The sequence below is a fragment of the Phalacrocorax carbo genome, chromosome Z (genome assembly GCF_963921805.1).
Source record: "Phalacrocorax carbo chromosome Z, bPhaCar2.1, whole genome shotgun sequence".
Lineage (NCBI taxonomy): Eukaryota > Metazoa > Chordata > Aves > Suliformes > Phalacrocoracidae > Phalacrocorax > Phalacrocorax carbo.
Window position 1 is genome coordinate 31,576,936 of NC_087548.1, and position 27,807 is coordinate 31,604,742.

The 27,807-nt window shown below is 38.6% G+C and overlaps 1 protein-coding gene across 2 annotated transcripts; it reads right to left on the reverse strand.

The window, feature by feature from the left end:
• Positions 1–27,186, reverse strand: PUM3 (pumilio RNA binding family member 3). 2 transcript variants are annotated; one of them, XM_064438765.1, is made up of 18 exons: positions 27,057–27,186; positions 26,532–26,632; positions 25,028–25,210; positions 23,021–23,156; positions 22,210–22,285; positions 21,322–21,415; positions 21,037–21,103; positions 20,302–20,476; positions 18,442–18,545; positions 17,851–17,929; positions 16,028–16,126; positions 14,859–14,912; positions 13,262–13,342; positions 9,038–9,180; positions 8,029–8,251; positions 6,866–6,953; positions 4,832–4,922; positions 1–249 (listed from the first exon to the last, which is right to left on the reverse strand). In XM_064438765.1, exons 2-18 carry the CDS (start codon positions 26,620–26,622, stop codon positions 120–122), a joined length of 1,914 nt encoding a protein of 637 aa, XP_064294835.1. In that variant the 5' UTR covers positions 26,623–26,632; positions 27,057–27,186; the 3' UTR covers positions 1–119. The 2 variants fall into 2 exon arrangements, with proteins under 2 accessions (XP_064294835.1, XP_064294836.1); XM_064438766.1 differs by lacking the exon at positions 27,057–27,186 and adding an exon at positions 26,736–27,030.
• Between the last annotated feature and the right edge of the window lie 621 nt (positions 27,187–27,807).

Sequence of the window (27,807 nt, forward strand, 5' to 3'; positions counted from 1 at the left end):
TTGTTTCAGAAATTATTTAATTTACAGGTGCATACACCGCTTCTTAAAACAACCATAGTATAAAACCTTACCAACCCCCAGTTGCATTGATGTAAAGTGTCTTTTTAGATTAATTTACACTAAGAAGTCAATTTCTCCAGTAAGGCTTCTATCCCTTTGACATTTTTATTCAGCTTCAGCTTTGGGACAAGCTTTTTCAGTCCTTTTTTGACTGTATTTGCCACTTTTTCATCAGTGCTCCGGAGAAGGCTACAAGAAACAGGAAAAAAACCAAGGATGTCAAAGGTCAGCATGTAGGTCATAGGAAAAGAAGCTGTCCATGTAGGAAAACAATATCTACTTAGCAATAATATAGTTCAGGGCAGATTCTATCACCTCCTGTTAGAAAAAGATGTAAAACTTTCCAGAAAGCTTGAAACATCAGGTGAGAACACAACCAACACAGGATAAGTCAGACTGGAAGGCACTGCAGATCCCTGCTCAAAGCAGGTTCAGACATTGGGTCAAATCAGGCTGCTCAGGGCTTCACCCAGTCCAGGCTTGAAATCCTGCAAATGCAGGAGACAGGCCAACCTCCCTGGGCCCCGTCCCTACCAAGAGGCTGTCCTCATGGGGAAAAGCTTCTCCTTATCTCCAGTCTGAGCCTCTCATGTCGTGCTGCTGCCTCTCGCCCTCCAGTCATGCATGCACTGCTGTGAAGAGCAGAGCTCTCCTCCATGCCCTCGGGTGCCTGTGCTGGGTGTACGGTTGAGTGCCCGCAAAGCTGTCCCTTCTTCCAGCTGAACCAGCCCCTGTCCCACAGCCTCTCCTCCCAGGCCAAGGGACCCAGCCCATGACTATGTTGGTCACCCTCCATTAAACCAGTTGTTACCTTTCTTGTAATGGGGCTTCTAAAACTGGATGCAGTCAAGTACATCTAACACACATAAAGCACTTTCACTATTGTACATCCGTGCTTCATTTAGCACAGGACTACAGAGCCTTACCAGTCTGTTCTTTTTTATATATTATTTTGGAAAACAAACTAGATTTCCCAGATAACTTTTATTCCCCAGAAACAAGGGAATTCATTGTAAGCTATAAAATACTATCAGTAAAGAAAAAGCTTCTGCTCTATCTAGATCAACCTGGGCAGTGATTGTCCTTTCCCTTCCTTTGGGAACAGTGAAACGTTATTGGATACAAAATCAGTAGAAGTAACGGCACACCTAATTTGCTACTTTGAAATGATGAGTGAACACTGCCTAAAAAACTTAATGTTTTCTATGGTTAATGTGGGCAATCTAGAACAGAATTACAAGTTGCACTGGCATACAAATAAACTAAGACTGGAAACAAACTGTAACAGCCACATACTGGTACCAAGCAGGCTGCATGATGCTACAAGTCTTTACAATCCCTACGATCCTTCCAAAAGGCTCCCAGGTTTGCAGCTACCTAAAAGCTTGTTTCTCGCCTACTTTTTAAACAAGGATTAGACATAGCAAGCTGACCTGAGTAAGGCAGAAAACGAATTAATGTAGATTAGGTGAGATTTAAATTTGGTCTCCTTAGGACTCCAAATCCTGTGCAGGATGGCAACATTATAGGCAGTAAGGTTGGGATGCCCATCTGACAACAACACTATTTTCAGCTACTTTATTCCAGATTTATTTGAATGACTATGACTAACAACTTCTAGCAGAAACTTCTGCTAGATTTTTAGCTATGACAGTACCATTTAATCGAGAGGCCTTCTTTAAAACTGAATTCAACACAGGTGAGGGTTATACTTTTTCAGCTTTTCTGTGAGTCATGTACCCCTGATAACAGCAAGAAAGTCAAGAGCACTGACACAAGATGTCCTGAACACATTGGTACTTAACATGGAGACATTCACATGGTTCATCTTCAGGGACAAAGAGCATATACAAAGAAGCAAGGCACTCTGGACTGCATTTTATGTATTTCTAAAAATGAATTTCGTTTGCCAACAGCTATACATGTAAAGCTGCTTTCAAACTCCTGATACCCACAGATATTTCAAAACATCGTATTTTTAATATATATCATCTACATGTCTGATAATACAGCCAAAAGACCAACACAGTTTGGGTTTGTTTTTTTTTTTAATTATTATTCTGAGAGTTCTTCTAAGAACTGGTAAGCAGGCACCTATGCCGTTTGTGGATCTAAAATACAACTTTTACAGTTACAGAAATGACATATGGAAACCAATCAGTCATTTCATTAAGTATATCTTTATCCATTTTCTACCCTGATGTCATATCACTGACAAATCAAAAAGTACTGAGGTCAGACACAGTTCCACTAAGCTGGACTGTAATGTCTGTGAAGTGCCTTCTCATTACCTTAGGACTCTTTACTCTTGTACTAGGTCAGAACCAGGCCCCAGATTCTCTTTTATAAAAATCAAAATAGAAGCAAGTAGGACCATGAAAGCAGAGGGTCTAGAGGGTACCAGGTAACTAACCAATCAAGCACATGCCATGAAGTGCTCATAATTGGTGAATAAGCTTAAATGACTAGAGTGCCAAAAAACTTCAAATGGACTGACTGGGTAATTCAGACTTTCAGATCTGTGCATAAGTGGCAGATGGCTTCTGAAACCCAACAACAAAATAAAAATCAATCATAGCTTCAGGGAGAACTGCTACTGTCTGAAAGTTACCTTTGTCTGATGGACCCGAGCTCCTTTACAGCACAAAAGTGTCTGAATATTTTTTTAAGTGAGAATGTTTTCTAGAACTCAACAACTATTTGATATGAAAAATATTGCTGTTATTATCTATACCAGACTAAATTAAATGTATCATTGCTGTATGATTCAGGTAACCTCTCAACATCAGTGCATGCAGTTAAACGAAGATGAGATTGATTACTACGTGTTAGTGAGGTAAGTAGGTGTCACATGAAATGGAACAAAAGCAGCTAGTTATGTTCATGTGTTCTCAGCTGCCTACACAAAAGGGCATCATGCCTAAAGAGTCATTAAGAGAAGTTCAAACTACAAAGGATTCAGATCTAATCAAACTTAAAAAATAAAAAAAACAACCCTAAATTCCTGCAAACACACATACACACTCCTCCCCCATACTTTTATCTTTCTTTCCTGTTAGGTGAGTTTCAATATTGATGGAAAGTGTTTGATTGGCAGTCTGGGAGATAAGCTCCCCCGCTCGGTGACAAAGAACACTTGTCGAAGCCCCACCCTGTCATGCTACAAGTAATAGCAGAGAAGGAAAGACTGACATCCCTCACAGGCTTTTCCATAAAATATACCAGTCCTGTGCTGGTTTTCACTAATAAGCAATTACTAGTTTCCTGTTTTTTCTATAAATCTTCAAAACCTATTGAGAGACTGTTGTCACAGTGACAGCCAAACAGTTATTGAAGTGTTATACATGGAAAAAATTCCAGTAGTTTACCGTGCAACTTACTTGGACAATCAAAATAGCTTAGTACATAAACCAGCAACACCACATTAAATGAATCTCCTCAGCTTTGAGTTAGGGGAAAAAGTCCAATCTTAAATACACTGTCAGCTAACCAGCCATTATAACAAATCTCTAGTGAACATCTGTGCACAGGGTCATATAACTTAAAGGCATTAGATGCATTTATTGCATTCAAAAGGCCTGTTATGAGCAGCAAAGAAAGTGTTATCATTTTAGCAGCTGAACAATCTTAACAGCCAGATCCATATGACTATTATGATGTCATGTAACTGATTTCATATCTGGATTGCAACTATTCTTCTACTACCAATTCTTCCAACTAGTCCTCTGAATGATAATGACTAAAACACTAGAATTAAACTCAGATTAACAGAAATCCTATTAGTGAAAACAGCTTTTGATTCACACCTTGCAAAAGAGCATGAAAGTCAAAGTAGTCTCACTCTAAAGTCAAAGAGCAGAGATGGAAAGCATACCGCAAGGAGTCTGAAGACACTTTAGGAGAAGTGGGGCAAAAAGAAAAAAAAAGGGAGAAATAGTTTTTGTTTTCCAAAACACTGTTGTTTGAATTGTTTGCTGATTTTGGCTCAGTGCAAGTCTTTATGAGGAGCCAGCAGTGCAACACTGACCCAGCAGTTCCAGAACACAGACCACACACACATTGGGCTAAACACAAAACCTTGGGTTTCTATGACCTGACACTGACAGGTAGTTGCAAAGTGAAAACAGCAATAATTAGTATAGCTGTTTGTATTTGATAATGTTAGTCCGATTCCTGTGAGGTCTTTTTGATCTCACTGGTTGCACAGTTTACTGCTTCAAAGTGGTGAGCCAGCTAGCTTACCATAAGTCTTTGCATGGTCTATTTTTTCGTATAGTCTATTCCAAACTTGTTTCTACTTCAGTATGACACATCCTTAGGCCCCATAATTAAGGCATCAACACAAAGCAATAAGCTACACACGAAGAAAAAAAAATCTGGATTCTTGTATGCTGATGCCATTCACAGGTATTTCAAAGTTAATTAATGTATTTGTGGAGTGCTCTTTTAAGACTTTTGTGCTTGCAAAACAAGACATGATATGAAAATTTTTTTTAAAATTTTATTTTTCATCTTAAGATTTTTCCAACATCGAGCTACTTCCTGGTCCTACAAAACCCTGAGCTCAAGGAACAACCTATGGCAACTCTGGTTTGAATTTTTCCAGTACTCTGTTCAATTGCAGGCTTCCCACTGGCATGAAAGACAGTACACATTGAGCAAAAAATAAAAAAATGGCATTTTGCTGGTAGAAATTTCAACTGATATTCTCTCAGCTGTTCAAGAAATTAACACCAGAACCTAATCAGAAATAGCCATATGTCTTACATACCAACAAAGAATAATGGCACCTCTATTTACTTCTGCCCAGGTCTTCATATTCTCAATACCAACACGTTCTACCAATGTTCTTCCAAAGCAAACTGTAAAATGTGGAAAAGGGGTAGGGAGAAGGAAAAAATTAGACAATATCTTCACACGAAGAAGCCTGTTAAAAGTTCTCTGCAGTTGTGATTTAATCAAATACTTTTTAGCCACCAAGTATTCACAAATTTTTGCTCTCAAAATAATTGACTGTTCAATGCAATGAGTATCTTTATAGAAGTCTGACTACTTCCAAGTGTTGCTTAAACTTAGTTAGACAATAGCAGCACTGTGTGACAGTTTACCAATATAAAGCAGGCAAACTTCCTGTTTCTTTTCTAAAAGGGTGTCAAAGGCTATTCTCATCTTAAAGAAGGCATTCACTCCAAAGAACTTTGTAAGAACGACATCAACAGAACAGGTAACTAATGCAATATACTAATACATCTCTAATGAAAAATGCCATGTTTTTAAGCATCTGACTACAACTGAAGGAACCAATTTTGCACACATCAAGTTACTTAGAACTCTAGAGCTAATCCTTTATCGATGTATGGAAAACATTAGGAACCTAGGAACCTTGTTTCTTTCAGCTGTACAGATGCTACAGGGCTCTATTTCTTCAGTAGCTTTCAAAGCTTAAGTTGACTTGCAGATTCATTACACCAATAGCATATGCAAAAGAATGAACCAAGGCTGACCTCCAGTCCCCAGCTGAACTTGAAGAACTTAACTACAGGAAAACTGCTCTTACAACTTGTATGCTGAGCAAACTTACCAGCAAGCAAGCCAAAAGACCCCACCCAACCCCAACAAACTCCAGCCTCCAAACAAACACTGAAGATATTTTTCAATGTCACTTTGGATCAGAATTCCATCTGAAGAACAGGTCAGTTCTTATTCAACGTGTTCTCTACATGATAACAATTCAGTTGTTTTTTAACGCCAGTTCTACAAACTCAGAGCAACAATTCTGAATGGCACACTCTTTGGAGGAAAACAAAGAAACCAAAGAGAACAGCTTGTGTTTAAAATAGGAATTGCACAATTTTAGCAGAAATAAATCCAGATAACTATCATGATCTCAGTTAGGCTAGTCTCTGAAAGACAGTCATATAAAGCTTCCCCTTTGCACATTTTCAATCATCGACTTGAAAAGTAGCAAAGCAGCCTCCTTTCAGAAACATTTAATAAAGCCCAATTAACTCTTATTTTTAAAGGAAACAGCAGATACCTGAACGTAGCAAGAAGAAAAAAAACCAAACCAAAAAATGTTTAACAAGGTCTGATAACTCTACAAAGAAAAAAAAGCCCCCTACACACTGAGAAGTTCCCTCCAGATTATACTACACCACCCCATTTCCCTTCATTTTTTGAGGTTTTGTATGAGAAAAAGTAATCTCTTTTGGGATATAGTGATTCACCCAATAAGATTTTACAGTTATGTAATAAAATAAGTTTAAAAGCTAAATTAAGATGAGAACATCTGTGCCCAATCTCTGCCTTCTGGGATATAAAATAGCAAAGATGTCCTATTTTTTTCCATGAATTATTGTAATAAAAGTTACAAAGCACTAACCAGCAGCACTAATGAACACAGTAAAGAAATCAGTTTGGCTCACAAGCGCTAATGAAACAAGTCCTCCTGTTAGAAATACTTTACTTTTTCTATTATTATTCCTTAAATTGCTGTGTAATCTAGCAAAGCTTTCAAGACATTTTACAGACAGAAATGAACCCTGTCCCAAAAAACAGAGTAAACCCCTGAGAAAAGAGACAGACCAGTACTTCCTTGGCAGAAAAAGCAAACATATCCTTGACATTCTGTTCATACAACAGCTCACAACAGCAAAAAGATAGAAGCACTGATCTTAGAGGATATATTAAATATTCCATATATTAGTATATTCAAAGAAATAAATGCAGCAACCTTATTTTAGGTCAGATAACTGATTACTCTTAAGTCATAATCTGATCCAATAAAGCTGAATTTCCGACATACCTTCTTTTCCACTCTCTCTCATTTTTTCATCTTGCTCTATTAACCATTTCAAAACTAGATGGCCTGCTGGATGCTCTGCAATGTGAAGCTTTAACAGGAAAAACAAACCAAACCAAAACAAAATTATTTAATGATGATGTTTCAAAATGAAGTTACATGTCTGTCTATAAATACTCCTGCTTGATTTATCCACTCAGCCCTTGGACACCACATCACACTGATCCATTTAGTCAGTACCTATGCAAATATCAACAAGCGTGATTCAAGCATCTGAATACTTATTTAACTGACCAGTTTATTTTTAATCACCTTCCCTATAATATCTGACTTTCAGCAATATAAACCATACCAACCCATGTTTCATCCACCCCTCCGAGGACTTCATGCTTACTGAGCAAAATCTCTTGGTCTAGCTACCTCTACAATAACTTCCAGACTTTCCACTTTTTCAGAGACTTGAAAATTCACTACAGTATGGTTCACAGAAAAATCACAGAATGCATGAGTCATTCATGCAAAAATCTGTAAAATGTGCATCTAAGGGGAAAGACAAAGCATATTCAGCACAACTATGAAAATCTGGAGCGCGTCTATCTTAAATACAGTGTACCCAGCATTTTTTGTTTTCTAGTCTACAGACACATATCTGAGCTTAACTCAAGAAAATAGGGAAGGGGCACACTTTGAAGAGAAGGCCATACTGTAAAGACAAACAGCTATTATCTAAGATCTTTCCTTGCATGGAGATATGCATACTTGAAAGCTAAGAGACCCTATCATTCTTAGTGTAAACCGTCAAATGAACTATAAAAGTTTACTGCTTGATTGCATAGTGATAACATTAAAAGAGTGACCATGTAACATGTTTGCCAGCTACCTTCCCACAAAGTGTTTAAAGCAGTTCTGGAGATTCAAGATCACGAAGTACCTTGCTCTACAACTGAGGTGAAACACTGGCTCAAGCCTTCATCACTCCAGATGCAATAATAACAGACTATGAAAGGAAAATGTCAGAAAACAGAGACCACATCTAATATGAGAGTGCTATCAGGGCAGTACGTTAACGTCTTATGTAAAGGAAAAAGTGAGCAGACTTCATTGTAGGAATACAACATAAGCAATCGCTCTGCAAGATCTCAGCACCTTGTCCTCTGTTACATTACCTGCCCATCACGGCCACCAGGAACCAGCTCTTCTGCTGCTAAATTAGCAATTGCATCTAGTGCAGGCTGGATGTCACCAAGAGCTGTTCTTAAGATGTCAGCAACCAAGACAAAGGCAGCTTTGTCTATCACTACTTCTTCAGTATGTTCTTGCAAATATTCTAGCAAAGGTGGGGAAATGGCTTCCAGGAGTTCACGGCGGCGGAGTTCAGTACTCTTCTTACTAATGAAAGAGACAGCACATTACCGTAGAACACTTGCTCTGTATGCACATCACACATCAGCAAATTCAGAACATATATGCTATCTGAGACAGCTATAAGTTACTGGAAGATCAAAATAAAGCATTATTCTTCCTTATGTTTGACATACAATTAAACACACGTTGCACATACATTTTTAAGAACACGTGGAACAAGAAAGTGTATAGTGTTTAAAGCTGACTGCCAGTAAACCCCAGAGTTTTTTGTTAACAATAATTTAACCTTTGTTTATTTTCTATTCATTCTGTTATTTCTTAATGTATTTCTTAAACAGCTCACTAGTCATCTAAAATTGCTCCTTCTTCAAAAGCTAGTATCTATGTCAATAGCAGAGACAATTCAAATTAATAATTTCCATTTTTATAGCTCGACTTTGATGTATACTTTTATGCTACTCAAAATACCAATAATGCATATTAAAAATTTTCTGCGACACCAAATTTGATATATAAGTTTAAGCAAAGAACACTTCACAATTTTTGTCCTTTACAAAGGGAGTAAACTGCCTATCACCAACACATTGCTGGTCAAAAACCATCATATATGAAGTTTAAACAAAAAATGCAAAAATAAGGTTGACGGGTAAATAATATAAGGTTTATTACATATGTTCATCTATATTTACATTCCTTAGATATACCATGAAGAAAAGCTGAAATTATATTGATCATGGCAAAGTTACATGAACTCTTCTGTTCATTTTCATGACTCTAGGGAAAACAACTTAACCTTCATATCTGAATTACCTATAGGCATTTCCATCTCCCTGTTGCAGAAGCATGATGATTTCTGGAACAAAATGTGCAGGGTCTCTAGGACTTAGCAAATACAACAAGACCTTCTTTCCATATTTGTTGTTTATTATGTTAGGCAAAGAAGCATTTATTTCCTGGAAAAGTAAACAAACAGCAACAAAACATTGATGAAATAACAGTTTCAAGCCATCAGTATTTACTGATTACCTTTCAAAAGCAAAGCTTAGGAAAGGAAAACTGTATACTATTAATTTCACAAGCAGATATGAATCTTATTCAATACTCCGATCAGAATGAAAGTTTGGAGAAGCGAGAGAAATAAAAGAAATATTACGATTTAAAATGTGTTTGTCAGATGCATCAACATAACTGATTCCAAAGTACTACAAAAGGGCAGGATTTGTTTTCACTGATACATACCAGTACAAAGAACAACGCATATTCTGGTATGTCATACTCTGTACAAACATAACCTCAGCAGACCAGACATAAAGGATCACGTACCACATCACCCAAGAGTAATCACTGATACCATGCTGACTTTCAACGGAGTGTACGTAAGTACCTACTCAGCAGTGACAGTCCATGGCAGGGAAAAAGTCTATTTTAAACTGATCACAGCACATTCACCAAGAAAAATTAAGTTTCAGTAACACAATAAAGCCGACTTCTGCTGGAAGTATTGTTTTCCGTTTATTTGAGCATTAACAGAAAACACTGGGCATTCCCCAGAGGTTACTCATTGGCTAGGAGTAACCACTTTGTAAACCACAGAATGGGCACCTCATATACTCATGCACTAACACAGCTCAGAAAGAAATGCATTAATATGCAGGGGAGTTTTCTTGCTTGTACAAGCATGCTGCTATATTCAGATAGAGGTGCCTATATATCTAAATATCATAGTAACTATATATATCTGTTTGCACTCAAATTTTTGTCAGCTTCTCAACAAATGCCCTTTCATACAGCGATTTTATACAAGTTCTAAGTACCACTGGAGAATCCTGAATACCATCCAGACACTCTTGTCTATTATGATAATCCATTCCTGGCAACTTTTAATATTCAAAGAAAATTTATGATTATCAAAGCAAAGGAGGGCTGTACAGAGCTCTGAACACTTTCAGCATATTTTGCAGGACATAGCCCTTAAAAACCCTTTCTTCCACCATGAAAATCCTTCTAGCAACAGCTAGAAAAAGATAAATAGAACAATTTAAACCTATGTCACCCTGTATTAGTACGGAGCCTGGCTGGTTGTCTTTGAGGGGAAGAGAAACACAGAAAGGTGGTTGGAAGCTGGCAGGAAATGGTAAGACAACATTCTTATTTCAAAAACATTGCTTAAATCTAGGTGAAAATGTTTTTTGTTAAATGGAGATGAACATATGGGGGCAGGGGATTCTTTTCTGACAAAAAAAAAAATGAAACCAAAACCATGTTCTGTCTTCTTAGCATGTATATTCAGATTCAGATGTATGTGAAGTTCATTTACCAATTAAATGGATAGCAAAGGTGCTGCAATATTTGAAAACTTAAAACAGGCAAAGAACATACTCAGTTTAGTACAAATAAACACAAAATCATCTGCACTTTGAAATCAGCCTATAACACAGCCATTTTGCATAAAAGATAAGACACATTTTTCTTTAAACCCTCCAAAAGTGTATTTCCCCCACCAATTAAATGATTCCAATGAATTACAGAATTTTGTTACTTTCAGTACCAAAGTGGTGAGAAAGTACCAGAAGAAACTCTAAATGACACAGGCATGCTGTCTCTTGTTCATAATGTCTCCCTAGTACTGCCTGCTAGCCCTCATGAAAGAGAGGGATTTCATGCTAAAATCTGCGTGAATCCTGACATGTGCCGAACTCACAATGTACAGTTCCATCACATATGACTGTTTAAAGCACCATACATATTCTTTGGTCCTGGATTAAGACTCTGTGGAGCTGACAGATAAGGAAAAAAGACTTTCCTTGAAGGATTTAAAGACCTTAAAATCTTCCCTTCCCTACAATTTCACAGCCTTTTTGCCAATCCACATAACTGATCAGTTCTATAATAATCCTAAAAAAAACCCCAAAAAACCCCAAAAACAACAAACAAAAACCCAACCAAACAAAGAAAAAACTCCAAAACCTAAATAAACAAAAACACCCTTGCCCAAGCACTGCTTCTTCTCCCCTAGACAATCTTTATTATTTTCTTTACATTCCTTAAGCCTCATTTCAGTATAGACAGAATGATAATCGGTATAAGGGGTTTTAGAAGTCTAACTGCTCTTTAAGATTATTTTAAGGGTTAGATTCCTTTATAAAGTATGCTTCAATGGTTGATGCCTAGATGCTTCCACCTCATCTTCTGCTACTAGTTTTCATTCACCATCTGAAGAACTGTTTTTGATCTTATCTGATCTTTTTGTTCCCTCTTCCCTGACATCATTTTCCTGTTCCTGTCCTCAGATGAACCCAGGTGGGTCAATCCTGTATGTGTGAAGGCCATTCCTCCTTATTCTCCTTTCCTACTGTGTACAGATCGATGTGGTAAGATGAACAAACAGTAAATACTCCTTTATCTTTCATCTCTGATGGTGGAAAAATACAGATGATTCAGGAATTAAGTGACACCTTGGAAGCTCAGCTAAAGCCAAACACAGTATCTGAATTAATAAACCCTCCAGAAAGCAGAGTGCTCGTAACATAGTACACGCATGCCTCAATGATCACATACCAAGACAGCTCTGATCTGTCAGGGCTTATTTGCTTGGAACTTGCCTAGAAGTTGTTACATTGCAGACTGGGCTCTGGAAACAAAACCAAGCTGTGATTACAGGTAATATACCCGACAAACAAAAGCCATCTCCACACTGAGATGCTTTCATCTCTCCACACCCATCAGAGAGGCACAGACTTTGGGCCAAATCTCCAGGCTTGGGTACAAAAAACCAATTCCTTCCCTATACGAAGTTGCTCAATGGAAGAACTGCTCGTATTTTTTAAAGCAAGTGTCATCATAACCACCTTCTCATATTCCTTATCCATATCCAGAGTATTTGCTTCATCTTTACCTCCCTGCCACTGCCTTTCAACCTGTCAGTCCTAAAAGCTATATTGCCTGAGTACTACTATAAGCACTTTACAACCTATACATCAATGCTTGCATGAAAATTAATTGTTCACTATGAAGTCATTTATCAGTCCGAAAACATAACTTCAGAGTAATTTACATATTAAACATCTTAGAAGTTATAAAATTTGCATGTACACATAATCTTAAGTATAAACACTTTCTGAAACCCTGTTAAATAATTCTTAGAAGGAAGGTGGGGAAACCAGGGATTCCAAAAGGAAGCAGATGCAGACTAGATCATACTATCCTTACTCTTCATTCTGTAATTCCATGTAGGCAAAGCAAGACAGCTGGAGTGCTCTCATGTTTCAGGTATCTATCTGTATCCACTTTGGAAGCAAGATAAAAATACTACACTGATTTTATCTGGAAAGGTAGTTATCATTTAGTTATCAGCATATTAAGTAAAAATGTCAAGTTTTCAGAATTATGCAAATTAATAGTTTCAGTATCCAAAAGCTTCCAAGTACTTTTTCTTGTTTGAAGTCATGGTATACTATATGCAGGCCTGTTGCCATGTTCCTCAAAGTTTATTATAGTTTATCTTGAATTATCACTTTCCAAGATGCTATTTCTGCAAAAGAAAAGAGCTAAAATTGCTAAACAATCTTTTTTACAATAGTAAGATTGCACAATAAGGACATTCAAGGGACGCATATTCTTGATATTTTAGGTTTGCCTGTAAAAATGTATAAGGTGACATCCTCAGTCTAAAGTTCTCCAACAGTTTAGTCTCTTGAAATAATAGCAGACCTCAGACTTCTGTGACAAAGATACTGAATTCCAGTCATCCATCAGCCAGAATGAATGAGTACAAAAAGGGTAATTTTCAGCAAGCACAGAATCTAGCTTGAAAAATAATTCAAATAAAAAAATAAAGAGAACATACGAAAACACTTGGGTCACCTGTGAAAAGAAAAAAATAATCATGATACACAAATCTAATGTAACAGAAAGGTGGAAAGGAATTGAATCGTTTGAAAAAAGCCAATGGATTCCTACTCTCATTCTCCTATACACTGATAAACACACTGACACTATACAGTACACTATTTTAGGAAAAATTCTATTACTTACAGATATAATTAACTGTTTTACAAGTTTAGTGTCATCGATGCAATCAAATGCTGCCAGCAGGACCAGATGAGAAAATTCACCCTGCAAAGATGAGGCATCAGAGAACACATGGAGTCAAGTTCTACGAGTATACTACTTGACTTAGAATCAACATGGATGAGCGTTTTTCTCAAACATGACACAACATGAACCACAAGCAAATTGTGTCTACTGTCATAGAATGACAGAAGCCCAACATTTAGGCTCTCCCTGAAAGCAAGGCTTGTTAGGGAAAGCACGTTCTTAAAACAAAGGTAGATGAAGTTGATCTGCCATTGTAAATCGATACACTTACTGCTTTATCACATCGAAGCTGTTAACTTAATCCTATTGTTTAATCAACATTTGAAATAATAGATTTGCCTTGCAGGAACATTACATACAGATCTTATTTCTATGGTGGATTTGCTTAAAACTGAGACAAATCACATATTGTATTTTTGGAGATCATGTCTCTGCAATAAGCCATACAGTCTCTACTACACTCCTGGAGAGCAGGTCTCCAGCATACTCAAAAGGGCACAACCCAATTCACTTGCTTATCAGCGAGACTCTGTATCAAAGTGAAACCAGACCTTCAGTGCTCCAGTGTTGTTTAAGCTATTTACCCACTGTCTCATATATTTTATAAAATATATATTACCCAGAAATAACTCATTTATTCCGGTATTAGAAAATTATGGAGAAACATTACATAGACCAGTGGCCTCCAAAGTGGGATGCACAAGACAATTCATTGTGGTGCAGGAAGAAAGTATTTTCTTATACCGTGAATAAATATTTAAAAATAAACACTGGTTCTCTTTATCTCATCCTTTAAAAATTTCTATTTATGTTTTATAATGTATACGAGTACAGTAGTACACATACATAATTTATACATAAATATACATATACTGGGGATGCATGCTCAGAGTTGAGTGATCAAGAAAGTTTGGAAACCACTGACTGAGACCACATCAACTATTAGTAAACAGAACAATACAGCCACCAGGAGGGCAAGAATTTTAAAAAGCTTTTCTTCACAGTTGCAGTTTTGCCCAGCACTATGACATCTGGTAGCAACTGTTACTCTATTGGTGCTGCAGTCTCCAAACATGTATGTTCCTCAGACAAAAATTAAATACAGTCTTCTTCTACCGTGTGCCACTTCAGCATTAATACACTTTGAAGCTTCCTGACTTATATCTGAATTTTTATTTCCCTTCTGTATACAGGTTATTTTATTCCCAGCCAAGGAGAATTAATCAACAAGCCATATGAAGATGCAATATAAAGTTGGGCTCAGAAAAAAAACCTGTAGAATTTAGGACTTATCATTAACTCAGTTACTTTAAAGACGGACAGCACTACATGTAGTGCCAACAATCAAGCTTCTCAATATGTCTCTAAATATTCCATAAAGTTCGATATATTTCATGTTATCTAGTACATCACCACTATTTTAAACCTACTTTTATTAATATCTAAGTTATTTCCAGTACCAACCACATTCAAATTAGCTATCAAATCACTTATTTTTCAGAGACTATGAAATAAATGGTTAATGAACACTCACTGTTGCTATTTTACTGATGTACGTCTTCATAGTTTTCACAATGACTTTTCTGTCCTATCCAAAAGAAAACAAGAAATTCAAATGAGCCTATAATGGCAGTGATTCTGAATAACTAGACTGTTATTATACCTTCAAAAAGATAACCTTCAATTTGCTTACTAAAGCAAAGGCTATTTACCAAAGTCTATCTGTACTATTAGTCAACACCTAGATACAGTGTGAAGGGTTAAACCTGAACTGTGAAAGACTCACTCCCCAGGAGGTTCTGTGATACATTTACATGTCTAGCCCACCAACGGGAGATGCCAGAAAGGACAGCCTGGAAAAAAAAACCCAAAGAAAACCCCAAACAAAAAAAACCCACCACAGATGTTCACCTATATCCTGTTCATTACTTTCAGAGAAAGAATGCACTTCAACTCTTCATTTTGGAAGAAATGTATTCAACAGGACATGAAACTTTAAAGTAGCAAGGACACTAGGCTGTTGCAAAACCCCTTTACTAGCAATATTTTATTGGCAGTTTCCCCAGTGCTTGTACTTCTGACTCCTGCAATCACTGCTCAGTCTTCTTTAGACCCATTACTACCCCCAGATCCTAGTAACTTCGTATTTTTTCTGTACTCTAACAAGCAGACTATTTTTGTTAAGTTGTCTGGTTTTTTTAAATCAGAAAAAAACAGGGGGCATTACAATATTTCCAAGGGATCATGGCATACGTTACACAAAGTATTTCAGGATACTGCATCAGCAGAAGAAACTAAAACACAATCCCTATAATATTTTCTAAGTCTTGGCATTCCAAAGCCAAACACCATTCCACATTATGACTTCTTTACTGTCCTCTCCCTTACTGCCAATTGCACCTGCATTAAGAAATCTATGGGATGAATGAATGGCCAATAATCTTGAAATAGAAAAGCTTTGTGTCATCTCCAAAAACTCTGCTAAAAAGAAAAGAATATGCTTCCACTATAAAAGTTCTAATGAAAGCATTTGATTTGATATATTTGCCAAAAGGTAAGGTCGGGTCACTTTTTAACCTTGCTCTAAAATACTTACCTTCACCAAAACATGCACTGGCAGAAGGCCCCATGTGAGCAATCATACTCAAAACTCAGACTAGACTGTTATTAAAGAGGACTGGCTAGGCAGAAACCAAACAATACCTTGGGAGTACCGTGCCATAAGCAGTGCATCGCTACTCGGGCTCCATCATGAGTGTGTGCCAGGTAGATGACAGCCTCTCTGATAGCTTCTATCATTTCCTGAGAAAACATGATAAAGGAAAAACAGGTGAAAGAAAAGACCTGAGAAGTCTCAAGGCTGGTGGGTGAGGGCAGGAAAGGATTTTTTGTTTGCCCACAACACTGTAGAGCATTGCTGCCTCAATATAACCACTCTCAGTGCCTTGAAAAGAGTCCAAACCAGACTCAAAAGGAGCCCAAAAGACTAAATGACATAGGCTCTCCCTTCAAAACCACACTGTTAGTCATATTCATCCTATGGAATCAGAACTGTATCGAAGCTTGCCAGTTGTCCTATTACAGACAATTCAAGGAAGGGTGCTCAGAACTGAGACTAAAATTAGAGGAGGCAGAGACAACCATTCATTTAGGACAAAAATCTTAGAAAGTTATGCAATATATTTATACATATAGGGTATTAGCCAGAAAGCAAGAAAAACTAAGAGGTCATTTAAGCAGCAGGTGATGTTATAAATCGGGTATGACAAAAATTAGCCTTCATGTCAAAGGAATGGGATTCTGAAGCCATCTGACAAACAACACATCTGCCAAAAAAGGAAAACCAAACCAAAAAACTCCCTCTCGGGTTACTAGATACTACTTCTGTTATTTTCTGATACATTTCTCTGACACGAAGCTCCCACCTCTCCCGTTCTACCCCTAGCTGCTTCTCACCCCCTAGTCAAAGGTTTCAAGCATTTTACCATTTATTTAGAAACTGCTCAGTCACATGATTGGTGTCACTAGCTACATGCACAGGCAAGAACAGATCTACAAAAAGGGTTTCCAAACCTCTGAAAGAATATCCCTACGCTACAACATCTGCCCAAAAAGCCAAGCAAGGAGGAAGAGATATGCCCTTACTCCCCTGCTTCACACAAGGCTGTGAATCCAGACGCATTCTCTGGCAAAGCATAACAAAAAACCATGCACAGGAACCTTTAATTAGGTAAGACCTGGACTCAGAATAGGCCACAAATAGTCCACCTCACTACCCTTAGCTTTCAGTTTGTTAACAGTAACGAAGAGTTCAGGAGTCCAGTCCAGCAGAAGTTGGTATGAGACAGCAAGTCTAGAAGACTCCACCTGTCCTGGAGTGAGATGGCGCTGAACTGCAGAACCAGGGCAAGCCTGATGGATGCAGTTTGAAGACAGGTGAAGTCAAGCAGGATACCAGCTTATACAATGTCACATCATGCAGATGCAAAAACTAGGCCTGAATCCAAGCATGGCTGGGGTAAGTTTAAAACTGGAATTTAATACAGATATAGTGATACCAGCCATATGCTTGGTTCAGGAGGCAGAAGACAAAGTTTTGGCTGCCAACAGAAGGGCCCAATTTGATTGTATTTTGTTCAAGAGTTTTTTGGACAATGACTAGAAGTGGTTACGAAACTGCACCCTGGAAATCTAAACTACTGGAAGCAATGTCCCTAGCATTAATTATTCTCCAGCTATTGAAAAGGACCATTTAGCATGGAGACACAAAACATCAAAGTCCCTCCATTAGAATTTTTATTCTAATTCAAATATCACAAACTATTTCTTTAGTGTGAAAGTTCACTATGATGGTGAATCTCCATACAACTCTACCCCCCAGTCATCTATCTGGAATTGACAGATGTGTAAAACTCTACAAATGTAAGACATATATTTTGTCTAGTCTTACAACACTTTCATGACAAGACTAAAAACATTCCACCGAAAGGCAAAAGACCACAAAAACCAAAACAAAACATACTTACAGATCTGTGTTTCGGAAGACCATAAGTGAAAAAGTCCAAAAATACTTTATGTACCAGCGAGTGCTTTATCACAGCCTCTCTATATTTGGGAAGAGGAAAATAAGCAAAAAGTCCCCACAATGAATGGTTTTAACATAACCTAGCAATAAATCATTTGTATTAAAAAAAAGCAAGGCAGTGTGGTGTGCAGAAAACATAGTTGTTCTGGATTAGACATTTAGCATTTACAATATGTGGAGAATTCTACCAGAACTTACAAATTCTAGAACCTAGCAAAATATTTTCTCCTAAACACCACTGGAGAAGCTTATTCAAAAATGCATTATGGAAGCACACCACACTGGGATTTCTACTGACTGTTTCACTGGGGCACAGACCACTTTAGTTTATAGAAGTGGAGTTCAAAGATAAGTTGCTCATTATGACACTTCAGACAAAACCATAGTTACTATACAACACAGCAATGTTACAGCTTGAAAGACTATTAGCAACACTGTCACATGAGCTTAAAAGAGTATCAGTATCACTGACTGTCAAAACCAAACCAGTTCATGCTAGATTGCCACACCTTAGATCAATTTCTGTCCTTACTTTTGTGCCATTGGTGTAAGAATCTGTTTCATTTCATCCAAGATGGCCTCTCTCTTTTCAGGCTGAGCTTCTAGCACTTTATCCAGCGTTGGGACCACTGGTGTCTGAAACAAATGCACAATTATTCCTGCTAAGTACCTGAGTTCATAGAAAATTATAATCTTTCACCCCTTTTCAATCAAAATTCATGAACAATATCATAAACAAAATAATTTTTCTGCAAAACGAAGTTTTTTCAATCTTAAAATTAAAAAGCTTATCTACTTGGAGTATTTCAGAAGCTGTATACCTAGGATATTCAATATGTGGAAACTGTCATTAGCAAACAAAAGCTACTTCTATGGTCTGAACTGTTTTTTGCCAATTATGGTCAGCTCTTCATGAGACTGTCAGATACGTGGTAAAATACACAACATTGGCATTGTGTTAAGGGACTCCTGAGCTGAGCAGAAATCCTGCATGACAGTACACACATATCGAGGTGCAACACAGCAACAAGTCAATGAGCTGAGAAGTTAACCAAGGCCCAGCAAATTCCAGTTCAAGAACAGCACAGAGAAGGAATATACACAATATGCCTTAAATGCAGAACTACTTCCTCATCTGCATGCTACCTCATCTACACAATTACACTGGTATCTCTCATAAAAGAATCTGTTGCTAGAAGAGGAGTCTGACTAAACAGAAAATTAGAAGAAATGTATTTCTAACCGGCCCTGCTGGGGGTCAAGTGGGAGTGGAGAGTTGGAGGCAGGAGGGGGAAAAGTGAACCACACATTTCAAAACTCCAAGGAATTCGAGGTCTTGTTAAGGACTACACCGTAATTTCTTATAAACCCACATTCCCTGGAGCCTTGGGTTTGTACCGCAATGTAAGACTACTTGAAGGACTCTTGCCAAGGATGTTAGAATGATGGAAGCTAACACTGCACTTAAGAAGCTGATTTACTCCCAGTACAAAATGCAGTCCACAAACACAGCAAACATGCCTTTCTATTACAGTGTTGCAGAATGCTTTAGTAAAACTTGGAATAACCTGCAAAGAAAAAATAGCAATACAGTTCAGGAATAAGCTCTTAGTTTCTTACACAATTTTAACAGAAATCTTGGGGAACAGCATGCTGTGCGGTACACCAAGGCACAAAAGTTACTCCAGTCTGGTTAATAATTGCATAAACCAGTTTTGTACTTTGTAGCAAATAAAACTATTCGTGCCTCTAATGGAAACAAACCAACTTTCCAAGTCAGCAAGAAAAAAAGGCAAAACAGAAGTCAAAAGAAAGGAAGTTGTACTTTTTAAAAAGGTTCCCACTGCCTGGTGAGGATCTACATCTAAACGGTTTCAAGAGAGCTTGGATGCAAGTCCTGCAGTCTCCATGGGAAAAGAAAACCAAACCAAAAATGAAGCCTAAATGGCATACAGTATATATACACAGGCACATTCTGCCCACACTCAGTTCTCACAAGACACAAGGCAGGTTCTGACACAATAGCCATCTACAGCATTCATGGGGAATTAAGCCTAAATCTTATCTCGGCAAGGATGACAACTTGAGGCTAGGCACTATGACACTATGATAACTGCAGCTATATGATAATAGACTGTCTTTGATGACCAGAGCAAGCTCATACATGAACATAATATATTCTAGTGTAGTTCAAACTGGAAACACACAATTTAATCTATAATGGAAATGTGCAAGTAATTATAACATTTAAACATGCTAAACTAGACTACATGTGGGCAGCTACCAGGAAGAAATTTAATCAAAAGAAATAGTAAGTAAGATAGGTAAGCTATTACTAACACAACACCTTAGATGCTAAAACACCTTAGACTACAATGTATTGAAACATCACCTTGTAAACCTGGAAAGTGTTCCCATATAGTTCTTCTGTCAGCATATTCCTCTGTTCCAGAATGGCTTTGTCATTATACGCATATTCCACCACAGCAGATGCTTCGGCATGACGGAGCATTTTTTTCACATGGCCTTTAAAACTTTTTATTATTTCTGCAACTTGTGCTTTTGTCCTGTTTCCCAGGGAAGGATAGATAGCAAAAGCTGTAACTTCAGGGATAAGCTGACCTATCAATAGTTTTATTTTTGGAAGCACATTTAGTTGGTAAGCTTTAGCACAGAAACCAGGACATATATGCATCTGGATCAGCCTTATGGCATTTATGAATATATGGCAAGAAAGCCAGGAATCTGAAGAAATCATAAGGCATTTTGACGGAAAGAAAAGAAACGAGTACGTATGTTCTACAGAATAAAGGATGCCTTGTGAAACGCTAAGCAGAGAAAATTTTTAAAACCCAGGTTTTTTGTATAAGGCAAAGATCAGCTTTGAGCATATATTTGTGCTTTTCTTCTGCACAGGTTTCCCTCAATGTGCAGTTTTAGCTTTATTTTTTCGCAAAAGAAAAACTGCTGTTAGCAATACCAGACCCTCTCCTGCCTCATCACTATTATAAAGATGTTTCCAGAGACATATTTTTTATTCATGGTTGATACAGTTTAGATTAAGAGCAGCATTCACACTGGAAAAGAAACAGTGCAGCACAGCTAAGCAAATTCACTTCGTACTCACCCATACATAAGAAACTTCTTCACAATATTTCTGGAATATTTTGACTTGCTCAACTCTACTAGGCTATCTAGAAGAAGGGAAAAAACATTCAGCTGGTTTGATTTCTCACTACATTAACTCTACAAAACAAAATGCCATTATTTAAATAATTTTTAAGAGTTCACTAGGAATATGCATCATTTCAGCAGGAAGTTAAAAACATTCAAGAGAAAATAATATATGCTTCTGCATTTTTAGGATCCATTAAAAAAAGCCATAGGTAAAATGTAAATGGGACAAAAGTACCTTTCAATTCTTCAAATGTCTCTTGCCTTTGCTTCTCATTACCATACTGAATGAAGCACTGGATCACTCGAGTTGAATCATGTGCAAACGCCAGCTACAGGACAGAGATATTTCATTATCCTGGGCTGTTCAAATGGCATTATGGACCAAATGTATTTTAATGCACTTGCCCTCAGATATAGCTTTATACCACACGTAGCATGTAATTCCAATTACAAAAGTAGTTACCTGTTCTTAACAAATTAAGTTTTAAGGTTTTTTACTGCTTTATAAGTACTCTATCAAACAAATTAGAGACAATACTTGCAGCTGCTGACAATTAAGGGCATGCATCAAGGTTTTAATACTGAAAGAAAAGCATTAAATGGTATCTCATTTTCTCTAATGTTCTTTGTAATTTCAGAGCATGTGATGATATAGTTCCACTTTGGCATGGAATACCAAGAATCACTTTAAAATCTAATATGTATTTCATTGCAAACGGATACATTTCCAAGTATTAAGTGAAAAGACTGTTTAGTGTAGTATCAGGACATTAACTTCTCTGGAAGGAAGCTGCAAAGCAACCACTGTAATTCATCAAAATTCTGACTGGCTGTTTCTGAACTTCAGTTAACACAGAATTTCACTGAACTAAAGCTGCTTGGCAACAGACAGCTTGTAATAGTCAACTGATAGACAAAGAATCCCAGGACTACTGTTCTGACATCCAGGTGCCAAGTGCAGCCTTTCAAACCTGTTTTTTCCTTTTTTTACTCAGTTTAAAAACATTCTCCATAGGATACAGAAGAACAGGTTAGTACTATATTATTAAAAGTTCATTTATATTTCACCATTCTTTAAAGAGGCTTTTGTGAATTTGTGCATTATGGCAATAGTTTTTCTTACACTTTTAATTTTTCCATGAAGAAGCTTCTGCAGTTCATTCATTAGCTTTTCTCGCTTCTCCTTATCACACTTCTTCCTACAAGAAAAAAAGTAAAACAATCTTAATTCAGGAAGCAGCTTTTTTCATTTATAGATATAAATGAAGAAGCAAGACAAGTCCTAAATACAATTAAGTTATCTCCTGTTAATCCAAATTTACACTGTCATTCATTAAACTTGTAGATAGATGTAACTAAGCAGTTTCAGTTCCTAGAAACCAATCCACATTTCCACACTTCAAAATTATTATTTTCTGACTAACAGTATTATTAAAACAAACATAAGCTCAAATTTGCAGCCAGAGCTGTTTACAGATCCAAAGATCTATAAGCATGGTACAGCCAAAACTGCAAAGCACAGACACATAGAGCAAGTAAAATTAACTCCTTCTGATGTGGGGCCCCAGTTTAGAATTACACCTGCCCAAAGAGAATATACAAACCTCCACAAAAAACTATGCAGTGATGCCAGTGCAAGATCAGGCTGAATCAGTACCTGCTCTGTGCTTCAGGATTCAAAAAATAAGACAACTCTTTATGCATTTACTCACAAATTCTACCCTAAAATACAGGTGAGTTCAATCCAGACATTTCTAGCACCATGAGTCACCACACTCTGCTTCAACCATCTACAGAATCGCATGTAATGTTATCATTCACACATGGAGTTTCACTGTGGAAGTACAGTTTCGTATAATTACAAGAGAAGAAAGAGTCTTCTTGCAACTTATGACTAAAAGCCAACTGAATGAAAGAAAAAAAAATATTATTACCTTCTCACACTTTCCCATATTTGCTTTGATTTTACAATTATGTCATAATTACTTTTATCATTAAGTTGCCTGGTTTGCTTTAAGTCCTTCCTTTTCTTTTTGAAGTCATTCCACTTCGGCTTCTTACAATCCGACCCTGAAGAGAAAAAAAAACAGCATTTTCTATAGTCAATGAAAGAGGAGCAATGGCATCCTTTATCAGTATGAACTGTGGCAGCTCTGTAACTTGAATTGCTAACAATTCAGGAGCTTTGCCTGCAGTTACCCAGCTAGCTAATATGAAAGTGTAAATATTTAATAAGTATGCTAAGCTAATTTCCACTTCTAGAATACTGGAAGAACAAGGCAAAAAAATATTTTTCCTCAAAGCTCTGTGTACTGGTTTTGTCTGGGGCAGAGTTAATTTTAAAGGATGCATCACAAACCTCTTAATAGCTTGAAAAACCACTCAAAATGCACCTAGCAGCCTACGACTGCCCCAGGTAATTCCCCTCATTAGTTCATCTTGTACTTACCTATACCTTTTGCCTCTCTCAACAGAACAACCCTAACTCAAACATATGTACCTGAAATCTCAGAGAACGGAGAAAAATTAAAGCCTTTTTACATGCGTCATCTTTTTGTTCAGTCAAATTCCTTAAGCATGGGATTTTACTACACAACAGCTATACTCTGCCACACAACAGACTCAGTTAAGATAACTTTATAGAAAGTGCCACAAATGCGTTATGGAAAAACTTAAAAGTATTTGATTTTCGTTTTGTTCATACCTTGACAAAAACCCAACATCTTATATCACACGGTTTCACAGAAGCAAGTCACGCTATTACCTCCATATGGAACATTAAAGACCCAGGTTTGACTTTGTAGACTTTAAAGCACTGCTTGTTGGTACTTAGCGGCATGCACTTAACTGTCTTACCCACCCAAAACCCATGCCCTCTTTTTACAAAGCGTATTACTGATTTTTTCTATCACTCCCCTAAAGTAACAGTGACAAGCAAACCCAGTAACACTTTGCTTTGAGAGCAGCACCACTGTGCAGTACACAGCAGCTTTCAGTTATTCTTGTAAACAACATTCAAAGGTTGTGATTGTGGTTCTTTTTAAAGCAACTTAATATGAATATTCTGTTGCTACCACATTTCCAAACATCTAGTGCATATTCCATGCGAAACCATTTTGCAAACATGCAACAACAGCAACAATAAAACACCCAACATCATCTATTGCCCATCAAACAACTAACATTCTTCTGCAAAACTTCAGAATCCCTAACGTAAGATTCCACTTCTCATTTTGCAGTACTGTTCTAATCAACACAGTAGTGTTTTGCCTTATAGCACAGGAAGGAGCAACGTGAAGTTCTCATGTACCAGAAACAAAGTTAAAAAAGAAATCCATTTAAACCGTGATAAAACCAGACATTTATTTAGGCTCTCTGTATAAACACAAAAATAAGCTGTAAAATGTAAAAAGCAGGGATAACACTGTCGATGTCTAGTTTTTTTAAAAGTGACTAGATAGTTTGGATCACAGGAAAAATAATATAAGGGGTAATCGATTTTGTTTCATGAATTTTTGTGTTCCAAATTTTATAGCAAGTACTTTTAGAACAGAGGATTAAAATTCTAAAATGGTCCATGAAAAATTCTGTATTTTCCAAACTTGTGTGAAAACAGGCAGTTTCAAGCTAGCCACTTAACACTGTCCTTAAATTAATCACAGCTTTATGAAGGCATACCAGTTATTTAAGTTTGCTACTGCATCTTTACTTCTGCCTTTCAAGAAAATTCATAACTCTTGATTCTCACGACTTTGGCCTCAAGCTTAGTCAAGTAAAGCAAATTTTTCCACAGCACAGATTAAACACGAAGTAAACTTGGGAGTCATTCAGGCAATTCCGAAAGGTGATAACAAGGCAGGAGGAAAGAGCAAGACCTAGATGAACAATGTGTTTCCCAAAACCTAGTTTCCACTGATATTTGGGCTTAAAAGTCTGCTCACCTCCCTGTTCACCATCCTGGAGCTTCCTTTTCTTCGCAGGCTTTTCTGATTGCTGTTTATTCTTGAATTGTTTGACACTAGCTCTTCCAGGTGTTAACTGTCCTTTCACGAGTTTCTTGGAAATGGATTTAGGCTTTCCCTCCTCATCTCCTTTGTTAAGAAGTTTCTTTGGTGGATCAGAATCTGTTCACCAACAAAACAGAAACAAAAATGTTATCCTAGAACTAATGCTCCTTCGAAATAACAAATTGTTACTGTAACAAGAACTAAACTGCTTTGTAATAACAATTACATACGTAATAATAATTCTTACGTGCTTCTCAAAGCTAGTGTTTTCATTGCAGTCCCTGGGTGTCCTAGTTTTTCCTAGGTAAGTTTTGCCTGGGCATTATTTTCCAGGCAGCACTACAATAGCCCAGGCATAAAAAGGATTATTTAAATCAAGAATTTCACCACCCCCGATATCAAAGCCATCAATCCCCAAATCATCTCTTCACAGTTTATGGTCAGAGCTGTTATGACATCATCTGTTTTAAGCAAAAGAGAGCAAACACTAAAAGGTATCTTCTCAATCCTAACCCACAGCACTAGCCCACACACCCTAGCGTCAACTCCCAAATAAACTTGTTCTTAATGAGGTGAAGCAAAGTCTAGAATCAAAAAGTTATCAACTTCAAAATTTTAATTAGAAGAGTATTTCAGGTCAATCAAATACAGCTGAAGAGTTTGCAATGTAATCTATTTAAAGCATTTCAGCTTTACTTTTTCCAGGTTATTCAAGACTTAGTATAGCCTTGAATGCAAGATAGAACCATAAAATGACTGAGGTTGGAAGAGACCTCTGAAGAGCATCTGGCCCCACTTTCCTGCTGATGCAGGGCCATCCAAACTTGGTTGCCCAGGACCATGTTTGGGCAGCTTTTGATTATCTCCAGGGTGGGAGACTCCCTGGACAACCTGTGCCAGTGCTTGATCACCCTCACAGTAAAGAAGTCTTTCTTTATGTTCAGAGGGAACCTCCTGTGTTGCATTTTGTGCCAGTTGCCTCTGGTCCCATCACTGGGCACCACTGGAAACAGCCTGGCTCTGTCTTTGCCCCCTTCCTTCAGGTATTTGTGTACATTGCAAGATCCCCTGAGCCTTCTCTTCTCCAGGCTGAACAGGCCCAGCCCTCTCAGCCTTTCCTCACAGGACAGGTGCTCCAGTCCCTTCAACACCTTAGTGGCCCTTCGCTGGACTCTCTCCAGTGTGTCCCTGTCTCTCCTGTACTGGGGAGCCCGGAACTGGACACAGCACTCCAGGTGGGGCCTCACCAGTGCTGAGGAAAGGACAGGCATCACCTCCCTCAACTCTTCCTAATGCAGCCCAGGACCCATTAGCCACCTTTGCCACAAGGGCACACTGCTGGCTGATGCTCAACTGTTCTGCTCAACAGTCGTTCAGAATACCGAGTCCTAATTTCAGCTTTTCGTGGCATCAAGACCCTTTGCCTTCTTACCGTTACCTTTTTTAAATTTTCTTTTCCCCTGTGGCACTTTTCCACGAGCTGCTTTTCCACTCTTCCCCACGAACTTCTTTTTACCCTTGGATTCCATCGTGGAAACACTGCAAAGGGAGCAAGAGGAAGCATTACTGGACAAGCGCGGCTCCCTTGCTAACGACGTGAGGAAAGGACAGCCCACGCTTCCCTCAGCGCAGGTTAACACACTTGACAGAGTTAAACCCTCCTGAGTGGCGACCACCCGTCCCGAAGTGGGCGGCCAGGGACCGGAAGAGGTCGCCCACAGGCCAGTCAGCACCGAGGCTCAGCTAGGCAAGACGGCGAATCACCGGACCTGGGCGGCGGAGGCCCCGGCCCCGGCCCCAGGCCCGCTCCCGCTCCCCTGGGATCCCCAGACCAGGCCCAGTGACAGCGCCCGGGAGGACGGCAGCACACCGCCGGCCCGCAACTGGGCGCGGAGGGGCCCGAGATAGCGCTGCTCCGCGGGAACACCCCCTCCTGCCGCCGCTGCCGCGCACCGCCGCGCACCACCGCTCCTGCCGCTCGCCCCGCACGTGCCGCCCCGACCGCAATTTACGGCCCCTTCCGGCTGCTCATTGGCTCGCCTGGCCGCTGCCGCGCGACAGTGCCGAAGCAGCGCGCCGTAAAGCGCCGTGCGGAAGGGGAGGGAAGTTACACTTTCCCTTCCACGTCCCATCGGCCGGCGGCGGCTCCGCCGCAGCACCGCCGGCCACCTCGGGATCCTCCGTAGCGGCTCGCCAGAACCCTGGGAAGTCCGGGTCGCCGTGAGGAATGGAGCCGTCCCCTTCCCCGTGCTTTGCCTCTGCCGTCCCGCCGTCATCGTCTCGGCCCCAGCCCGCCCAGCGCCCGCGAGATCCTGGCTTAAAAGTAAGGTAACGTACCATAGTACGGATTCAGTAGCGATGATGCAGGAGAACACCAGGTGGAGCTGTTATTTCGGAGCGGCGCAGGTGTGACTAGTCTCGCGTGAAACGTCGGTGCCAAGTTCCTGTTAGGGTGTTCAACGAAGTCGTCGCTTCCGAACGGGAAGGTGATCCGTATTAATAAATGTGGTAATTATTACACTTGTATGAGTGCAGTAGCTATGAGAGGAAGTCGGAGCGTAGTAAATACTTCGGTAGTACCACCCGTAGTCTATTTGACTAAAAAAGTGATGTAGAGAGAAATTATTTGGTGGAGTAAAGCTTTTTCTTTGGTACAGTTAGGGATAGTACCGATTTTTTTTTAATTTTTTTTTTTTTTTGGTCTCCTGGGAAGC

What these genes read in the sequence shown, in the direction of transcription:
- PUM3 (XM_064438765.1), bottom strand. Translation starts at nt 26,622, where the DNA reads ATGGAATCCAAGGGTAAAAAGAAGTTCGTGGGGAAGAGTGGAAAAGCA. An exon ending in AAGAAGTTTCTTATGTATGG is followed by an intron (nt 20,477 to 21,036) that starts GTGAGTACGAAG and finishes CCTGGGAAACAG; the next exon opens with GACAAAAGCACAAGTTGCAG. An exon ending in GAGAGAGAGTGGAAAAGAAG is followed by an intron (nt 4,923 to 6,865) that starts GTATGTCGGAAA and finishes CACATTTTACAG; the next exon opens with TTTGCTTTGGAAGAACATTG.